The sequence below is a fragment of the Hemicordylus capensis genome, chromosome 1, assembly GCF_027244095.1.
Source record: "Hemicordylus capensis ecotype Gifberg chromosome 1, rHemCap1.1.pri, whole genome shotgun sequence".
Lineage (NCBI taxonomy): Eukaryota > Metazoa > Chordata > Lepidosauria > Squamata > Cordylidae > Hemicordylus > Hemicordylus capensis.
This window is the reverse complement of record NC_069657.1, coordinates 332,964,002-332,974,036: the sequence shown is the minus strand read 5'-3', so window position 1 is coordinate 332,974,036 and position 10,035 is coordinate 332,964,002. Positions and strand designations below refer to the sequence as shown.

Here is a 10,035-nt window from a genome sequence, read left to right as displayed (position 1 = left end):
AAACTATCTAAGGTTGCAGATGCTTATTGCACGCGCACTCAGGGTTTCTATGTGCTTGTCAGCTGGTTAATGCCATGAAGAAAGGAGGTTTCTGGCTATGCTATGTTAATTGGATTACTGCTATTGTATTTGCTCATGGGAGACATGGGTTGGAGTTTCACGTCTTCTGGAATTACACTAGAAAGAAAATATCACTTGTGCATTAGACACATCACTCTCTGCCCTCTGAGCCCATTCCACATGCGCAGCCTCCTAGGATGATGTTCATTGTCTTAATTCTGGGGGAAGAATGATCCTTTTATTCCTCTCTTGCTTCAAATGCCATTCTCCTCCTTGCTTTCATCTTGCCTGTCTGTCTTGTGCTTGAGCGTTTCCGTCGTTTTTGGCTACTTCCCATACGGAAGACTTGCACTGGCATAGCCAGAGAGCTGGGGAAGCACAGCTAAAAGACAGAACTGTGTAGCAGGACTTCCCTGGTTTGAAGCTGGCCTCTGCCAGGCGCCCACTAAGTGGGCTGAGGCAAACCACCCATCTCTCAGCCCCAGTTGCAAAATGGGGAGAAAAGTGCTTACTTACCTGACAGGGTTTTTGTAAGGGTTACTTCAAGGTAAGTGTTTGCATACTTTAAAAGTGCTATACAGATGCTACGTATTATTAATCATAACTCCAGGAATTTTAGTTCTGGGAAGGGGTATTACAAATTCCTTGCAGAAAATTCTCAGCAACCTCATCCAGCGTGAGAGCCAAGAGAGCCAGCTTGGTGTGGTGGTTAGAGTGCTGAACTAGGACCAGGGAGACCCAAGTTCAAATCCCCATTCAGCCATGATACTAGCTGGGTGACTTTGGGCCAGTCACGTATCTCTCAGCCTAACCTACTTCACAGGGCTGTTGTGAGGAGAAACTTAGTATGTAGTACACCGCTCTGGGCTCCTTGGAGGAAGAACGGGATATAAAATGAAATAAATAAATAAAATAAATAAAATAAACTATATTTCCCAGGAATCTTTGGAGGATGCAATCACAGACTGTGAGAAAGTTGTGTTGAAGCTATCTCTTAAATGAATTTTTTGTTTGTTTCTTTTTTTTGAACAGTTTGAGCAATCTTGAGTAACACAACACAGCAGCCAGGATCGGCTTCTTTGAATCACATACCAAAACTTTGAATCACATACCAAAAGTCCATTGTGAATGGACTGCACGTTTGCCTTTTTTCTATGTATATCCCATGTCCCACACAGCCTGCTGTCAGTCAGGCGACAGCAAAGCAATCTAATGTTTTTGCTGAGTGCTAAGCCATCATGCCAATGTTGATTCCCCATTGTCCAGCAGAAACGGCCAGCATCAAGTAAACTGCTTTCTAAAAATTAGGTCTGAGTGCCCATCATAGGACCATCACTGACTTTCAAAGAACTGAGCCATTTCCCCCCAACAGCCAGGCTGGATGGTGTATTTGTGGATAACAGCTTCATTAACACATACCTTTGGGAGTTCTGCTTGTCAGACAGGAGTGCTTTCCAAACTAGCTGCTCAACAGCAGGCAAATGCTTCAGTTCAGGGAAATTGCACTCAAAACGTGAACAGCAGGGGGAGCAGTCTCGTGGAAACTAACAACCTGAAAAAACAGCAACTTTTTAACGCCAGATATACGGCGTCCTAGCTCTATATTGCAGCGATTAAATTCAAAACAAGGCATTGGAAATGTGAATGGCCCCCTGCTGTCTGTGTAGGGACTGCGGTGTCACAATGCAGGAAGTGTGGATGGAAGCACACTTCTGAGACCCCGTTGCAGGGTCTAATCTGGAAAGCGCCAGGGAAAACCACACCAACAGGTCAGCTGTTGTCTGTTGTTCCTTGCGCTTGCTGATTATAAAATGTTAACTTCTGTGTTAGTTTAGCTTCAGCTGACCCTTAGCTGAGTCAAGGCTGCGTAGCTTCAGAAAACATGCAGACACCTACTCTGCTCAGCTGGGTGGAGGCAATGTCAATTAACGATGCAGGCTTTTTATTTCTAACCTTAAACCTGACAACTACTGGCCTAACATCAGGCAGGATGGGGTAAGTACTTCGTTTGTACCTTTTGACCATTTGCCTTTTTTGTTTGTAAACTGTTTCCTTTTATATGTACTCACATAAACTAGAGTTTTAGTTGCTTTAAAAATTGTCTGTGCTGGAAAATGCTCAGTTCTGCCTCCCCACAATGTCCTGCTCTGAGTCACATGCTACTGTAAAAGCGTTTTGAGATACTTTTGATATAATTTTGAGGTTGCCCCTGCTTTGGGCTACACTGAGAAAGAGGCTCTCTCTGAAGAGGATGGTGGTGACTTTACTGAGAACTTACATGGGCAGTTGGAGGCCTCCTGGGTGGGTTGGTTAGACACACAAAAACCCCACCCCATCCATCACAACAACCCTTTGAGTGTGCTTCTGCCTCTACAGCAGCAGGAGTCAATAGCTGACTCCTGAGGAAGTCAGGAGAATGAGGAAGGTGGATTCATTATTAAAACTTCCATCAATAGCTAGCATTCAGACTGGATGGAATTATTTCACTTTATACAAGCAAAACTAAAGAAACCTTAATCTGGAGTCATTAAACTGTAAAAGACCTAAACCACCACATGTTATCTTCAGTGGATAAGACACTCAAGGTAAAAGTGGTAACCCTTTTTGTTCTGTTTCTCATGTGTTTTTCATATCTGTAGAGCACTCTCCATCTCATTTACTCATAAGCTGTTCCCCTCACCCCCATTTTTATTCAGATCTACAGATGAGATCCTTCCTACTCACAGTTCTGTCTTTGGAGGTTATATGGAGTAGATCCTTTTCTCTGATAGTACTGGCCTTCCAAGCATCTAGCTCTTCAAAACTCTTTAGAATTTCCAGAAACATGTTTATTATGATTTTTTTAAAGCTGCTGCACTGATGTTATTGTATTGTGTGCTCTATGGTTTTAATTAAAGTTTTTATTATGCTATCTTGTTTTATGGATTATAATAACCGTCTTGCACATCTTTTGGTTTGCAAAAGCAGGCCGTAACATTTAAAAAATAAAGTGTTGAGCTATGATTTTCTGCAACTTGGGACACAAGTGAAGGCAGTTTTGCTACCAGTTAACCTGGTCTTCAGCTGAAAAGAACGGGTTATCTGTAGGTACCACCAAATATTATATGTTTGCATAGTACCACATTGTCCCTTTTTGGAGAAATGCAAATGTCCTTATTACACCTTAGTGCGATACAAATAAATATGAAAAATGAACTTGGCCCACAATTCCTGGCCATCATAGTCATCTTATGTGGACCAAGTGGGCTGGTTGTTATGGACTTAGGTTGCTGCTGATTTTTGCCTATTCCTCCGGATACAGAAGCTGAGTGTAGGGCTGGAATAGGCTGGAATCCCACTTGGCCTTATTTACACTACTGCACATAGATGTCTGGGGGGGGGGGAAGTGGGGGCAGTTGCCTCCCCCCACTATTGAGGTAGTTCCCATTGAATTCAATGGGGCATACTCCCAGGGAGGGGGTATTGGATTGATAGCTTTGCCCCACCCCCGGAAAAAGCCCTGTGGACAACCGTGCTACTGCATTACATCAGCTGTGGCTATAAATGTCATGGTTTCTCACAGATATTCTTTGGAGTCCTAGTTTCATGAGGTGCTAAGAAGATCTGTTAGTGATCCCTAGCCCTCCCCACAAAAAAACTCTAATTCCCAAGTTTCCCTGGGAAGAGGGATTGCCAAAATATGTTAAATTTAATGTAGACATCTTTTCCGAAAGGTTAGTACATTCCACCCATATCTCCCTCTTGCCAGTGTTACGTAATCCAGACCACAACTGACCATAATCTTATATACTTTAAAGTTTATATGATTGTACTTGTCTTATATGCTTTTAAGGTTAACATAGAATTGTTAGTCAAGGAGGTCGTTCTTCCAACCAGCTCTACCTAGCCTGGGGAGAGCTGGTCATGAGAAGTGCCGAGGGGGTCCTTAACTGGGTAGCCTGGGTTTTGTGCCCGGGGTAAAGGTAGGTAGCATGTACATCTTCTTGTCCTACTCTTGGTTGTGTGGATGACTGGGCTGCCGGCAGCCACTGTAACCATAGAGACTGGTGGATGGAGTGACACTGCATGAGCAGCATGGTGCACTGTGGGATTCTTGGAGGAGATGCTGCATTTCCCCTATTCACAGAGGGGGGAAGCCAATTGGTCTCTCAGTTGTGACCCCCCCCCTCAGCAAATGGGCCTTTCTCCCAATTTCCTTGCACTATCACAGGGAATTCTGGGAGAAAGTTGCAATTACAGAGGAAAGGGCAGAAGAAGGCAGCAGTGCCGCAAGTCTCTTGCAGTGCCACTGCTTCCTTCCACCCAATCCCCTTCCAACGGGAATATTTGAGGAATGGGTGGGAGACCGCTGCCTCCTTCTGGGGCTGTGGCCCCCTGGCCAGAGCCTGATGTAGCCAGCTACTGACACTGGTCCTGGTCTTCCTTTCGGCACCTATTCCTAGCCTGTTTTCTCCCCAAAGCCCAAAGGACCATTCTTTTTTAAATGGAAAGAAACAAGGATAAACACAGCTTTAAAAAGGTTAATGCACTAACAAGTGCACTATCAAACATTAGTAGCAACCACAGTCAATATGAACCCAGGTGTTTGTATGTACAGTATCAAACATGGCTGCCTATATGCTACAGTTAGGGCACCTGGTTTTCTTTTCTCTGCAACGCTTTCTCAGCTTTCACATTTGAACAATGTGGTTAATGTTAGTTTTTTAAACCTTTGGACTTTTGCTTAGTGGGTAAGGTGTGGCTAATTTAGTGTCTCATTCAAGCTTTGAGTGCCATCTGCTGGTAAATCTGGTGGGTTGAGAACAGCGTGGGGAGAAGAATTAAAAAAAAAACCCTATAAAAGCAGTAAAGTACAGGTATAATCATATACTGCTCTATGCTGTTTAGATCAGAGGGAATTAAATGGAGAAACAGCTCATTAGAATAAGGAGCATCTGGTTTCAGTTGCAGTCTTGAACAGAAGTGATACATTGCTATGGGAAGGAGATATGTACCTTCATCAGCATTACCAGCAGCCAGTAAAATGGATGAAGAAATATCATGTTGCAGTTCAGGATGCATTTTGTTACATGCTGCAAAGCCTATCACAATGTTCGGTTTGATTTATGTATGTCCTGTGTCTCCAGTTGTTATACAGTGGTGCTTAAGTTAAAAGTGGTACCATTCAACAAATTTTACCCTTTCTGCCCTCCCTGCTTGTGGAGATCTATCTAAATGGAAACTGATTTTGGCAAACCTTAATTTGTGGGCAGGTGGGATCCATGTGTTATTGTATTGCCTGCTAATTTTGCTAACTTTTTTGTGGGTATGCAAACATGACTGAGACTTGCACCTCCAGACATCTTCAGAATACTAAAGTGCAGAGTGGCCTGTGGGAAGCAGAATTAGGCCAGTTAGGCGACAGGTGCCTCTGTTTCAGAGAAATCTGCAGATTCCAGAACTGCTGAGATCTTTACCATGTACACACCTTTGATCTGAAATTCACACTTGCCCCCATGGGTTCTGTGCAAACACAGATACAACTCCAGAAACTTATCTTCAAATCCAGCATGGGAGCAGTGCTGCGTTTCCTAAAAAGTGAACAGAATGTATGGGTAATCAATGTGTGTGAAGAGGCAGTCTAGTTATCTTTCTCTCTCTTTCTTCATGAGAAAAATGATAGTGCTTCTGCTGAGGTATCCTTGCTCCTCTGAACATTAGGACTGGTTCATCATTCATCTTGTGATGACTGCATCCTCATGTGCTGACTTGCACATACAAATGAATCAATCAAAGGTCAAACACTACAGAAAGGAGTTTTGTATAATCTCACTCCATGTTAAATGGCAATGTTTTCATGGAGCTTGTTCATCAGATGAAGCACAAGCCTGTTAAAATATGCAGTTTTAGCATATGAACCAATTCCTTATTGGGTCAGAGATCAATTAGCTGGTAGTTCAAGAACTGTACAGACTGTGGGTATCTATAGAGCAACAGTCAATGTTTTATGTATTCCAAGCAGAATAAGCAAAAGGGTATCTGTGACGGCCATAGATAGTTGTCAGTCTATTGGTTTAGCTAGCTTAGTATTGTCTACTCTGAGTTCAGCTTTCCAGGGCTACAGTCAGGAGTCTTTCCCAGTCCGACTTGGAGATGCCAGGGATTGAACCTGGGGCATTCTCCATGCAAATAGAGGCTCTATCAATAAGCTATTCCCCTGTCTCTGAGCTCTGTAAAATGAACAAATATAATATTCCCATTGCAATATCCTGAAGAGAGAAGCATGTTTTCGTTTGGAGAAATGTGGCTAAGGCAAAAGATATCTAGGGAGTGAGACAAATTTCTAAGCAGGTATTCATTTTTTAAGAGACTGACTAGGGCTGATTAGACTGAGCTGAGCCATTGCCAGGAGCCCAGCCTGTTCTCACAGGCCTCTCTGCCCTTCGCCTCTCTGCAGCCTTGCTCCTTTATTTTTTTCTCTTGCTTGGAATGCAGTCCACTCTGTTCCTGATCCTTTGCACTTTCTAAGACGCCCTTGTTCTCAAGGCTATGGGAATGTGTTTGTCTTTTGTCTATCTAAAGAGCCAGTTGAAACAACAACAAAAACAACCGTGAATCAGTATAGCAAGAAAGTGGGCTGTTTTGATTACACACAATCTTCTTCCTGGCACAACTTCAGAGCAAGTCAAGACGTCTTGGCAGAAATCAGAATTGGGTTTAATTGTCTTCCTTCTGGGGACAAAAACTTTGCCTCTAAAACTGGGATACACAAGATTTCACAGGCCACTGCTTGGGAACATTTTGGGATAATCTAATTCCTACTTTGGGATTCACAGAATTCCTGCAGCTAAGTAGCCCTCTCCTTTGTTCCCCATTTATATACTTTGCAACACGTAGCAACATTGCAGTAATAGAGCAGATGTATTCAAAGAAGCCGGGTCGCCCAGCTCCTGGGAGCCGCCTTTCTTGGCACCTCCACCCCATGTCCTCCACTCATTTCCCAGCTGGTATTTGCTGGCTGGGTGTGTCTATTTTCCTTTCTCTTCCTCATTGGTAGGAGAGAATGGGGGTGGGTGGGGGGACAGGCCTTAGCCTGCAAATGCCCGCTGGGAATGAGCCTCCGAGGGCTCACACTACCCATCCAGGGCTCTGGCCATCCCCTCTTGAGTGTGACTTCAGCAAGGAAGAGAAAGGGAAATAGATTCACCCAACCAGCAAACACTGACTCGGAATAAGCTCTGGAAGGCTCATGCAGGCTTTCCGGGGCTCTGGCCATGCCCCGTTGCATGTGACATCATGTGCAAGGGGCGTCACTGGCACATGCAGGCGCATGCCCGGCCAGGCCTTGAGGACGGGGTGAACACGGGCCCCCATTCAGCTGGCTATGCCAGTGATCCATTGCTACATGTTCTAAACTATCCATGTTTACTCAGCAGTAAGTCCCAAATTTGCTCTCAGGCCATTGTGCATAGGATTGCAGCCTAAGTCGAGAATCTACATGTTTATAGTCTGTACTGGAAATGAAAGCAGTGGCTATTGCAGTGCAATAGACGTTGACTCTGTGGCAATGAAGCAGTGGAGGTCTTGTGGCCTGGAGCAGATGCCTCTTATTTATCCCAAAAGAGAGCAACTATGATGTTGCTTGTACAGAGGTGTTGAGGTTTACTGAGGGATAATATTCCTAGTGATCTCAAGGCCCCATGATTGGGAGGGAGATGGTTATCAGACAGATCCTGTGGGGGGGCATAGGCAATGGTGTCCCTCTGCCTGCCTCTTCTGCACTTTTGACAGAGATAGGTCAGGTGAGTGCAGGAACTTTGCTGAGCTGGCTCAGCACCTGGCCATGTGACCAGGAATCTAGTGCAGCTCCCTCCGGCTTTATAAAGCCTCAGCTCTGGGACCTGGTTATCTGACTAAGCAACTTGTGTTCGAGGAAGAAGACCTTACCAAAGTCCCTGCACTCACCCTACTTATCTCTGATCCATGTTCTTACAAGCTGCAGCACCAGGAGGCTGATCTTTGACTGACAAAAGTGCAGTGGGGGCAGGCAGAGGCACACCATTGGCCATGCCCCCCCCCCAGCATCTGTCTGATGACTCTCCCTTAAGTAGTGAAGTCCTGAAGAATGGCAAGCAAAAGATTCCCTACCTAAATCATGAGCCCTGGTACGACTTTTTGTAATGAAGAAAGCAATCTGGCCAGTCCAAGTACCCTAATAAAAACATGCTATTAATGTAACATGTAGTTTGGTCTCAGATTCCAGATTCAGGACCAGCTGTGGGGTCAAATCCTGATACCTGTTCACCAGGAACAGGGAGGAAAGTGGCGGCTTATGAGCAGAGTGGTCATTTGGCTTGGCCCTGGCTGTGGGTATTACAAAATTGTTTAGGATGAGTAGAAGAAAATATGTTCATTTTGCTTTCAGCTCAACCACTTAGTAGCTGAGACATTTTGACATTGGCAGTTGTACTGTAATGTCAAGCAAAGAGTGGCATACTGGGACTGTTGACAGCATTTGTTTTGTGTCACTAGGAGGCTTTACACACATGGCTTTTGGTTCAAATCCCCTTTGTGATGGAGAGTGTGAGTCCACATGCCAGCTGCCTTTACTTTGAAGTCCCTTCAGGCTATCAGGGACCAGTACAAACAGGACTCTGTTTCCCCCTGAATTGAGGCTGCACATTCTGACTTAGCCCGATTTATGTCCGGCTTAAAATAATGCTCTATTTCCAGTGGCTTTCTTTTAAAAAAGCCTGCTATGCACTGCCACTTCCCCTTGATGTGTGGAGTGGCGTTTTCCAAAACTTGGCATTTTTCAAAACTCAGTGAAGGGGAGTTTGACAGCTGTTGGGTATGGTCTGCTCTGAGTATTTGCAATTGCAAGTGCTGAGGTGGAGGGAAGGGTTGTTTTTGTGTTTTTTAGCAGATTGGTGAAATTCTGTGGAGGGAGTCCAGGGGAGGGGGAGGGAGAAATTCATGAGTTAAATACAAGCACAAACTGACAAATGCGGGCTTTTTCTTAACTTAGGCTTTAGATATGCAGAGTGATTTCTACTTTAAACTTCCCTGCCTCTGGGCTGGGGCTGGGGAATGGGACATGAGATGATGAAGGCATTCACCCACAAAGACAAGTTCATTCTAAAAATCAGCAAAGATTTGGGTCAGATTCAGCAGGCTTGGGTTATGTGTTCTGCTGTTTGATCTCTTGGCAACCCGTCATGCTGTTCTTCCACGAGGCTGTCAAATTAACAAAACAAATCAAAAGGTGTCTCACCTCCTCCTCTGCAAGGATTGGTTGGAACCAGCTGGTGGAAAACCTGGAACCAGCTGGTGCAAATGCGCAGGAAAAAGATCTGCCAGGAATTGCGAAGAGGAGCCAACACTATATGAACTGTCCATTTAATGCCCCAAATTAAACATCTTGCAAATCTGCTGTGAAGCAGATTCGCTCTTCAGATATCCCAAGGCATAAAGCCATGTGTGAATAACCTCCTGTGAATATCTGTAAGTGTTAATGAGAGCAGCTGTTTCAAACGGTGTGTGTAGAGGATTATCTTTCCCTCACAGTATTTATTGGAGAATAACGCTACATTATATGCTGGACTGGAATCATGTCCTGTTTCCTAGTTCCTGCCTCTTGAGTAAAAGTACAGTGGATAGAATCTAGCACACTAAAAAGAAAAAGTATTGTTGAACTTATTAAATAGCACTGTGATTGGCATCCTTTCTGCATGTCAATCTTCCATCACAATTAAAAAGAATAGTTCAACCCCCATACAGTTGATCATTGCGTACATTAAAATGGCAGTAAGAGTTGGAATTGGGATGCCATTATGCAGTGGTAAAATGTATCCTCCTAAATATTTTGGTCCAGTCAACATTGAGATGAATTTAGGCATATTTTCTGCCTCTGGATGGAAAATGGAGGCTGTTGCAATTAGTAAGTAAATTGGATTTTTAAAAAAAAAAAAAATCTGCTTTGTGTTTGGATTCTGC

General features: G+C 44.1%; 1 protein-coding gene across 2 annotated transcripts in view; it reads left to right on the top strand.

Moving 5' to 3' along the window:
- Positions 1-1,861: 1,861 nt before the first annotated feature.
- Positions 1,862-10,035, top strand: part of SLC22A16 (solute carrier family 22 member 16) — a 97,028-nt gene continuing 88,854 nt past the window's right edge. Inside the window, exon 1 of one of the 2 annotated variants that reach the window (XM_053303143.1) lies at positions 1,862-2,055. In XM_053303143.1, coding sequence (XP_053159118.1) covers positions 1,943-2,055 — 113 coding nt within the window. In that variant the 5' untranslated portion in view covers positions 1,862-1,942. The remainder of the gene's footprint in view (positions 2,056-10,035) is intronic. The other variant, XM_053302979.1, reaches the window with a different exon arrangement.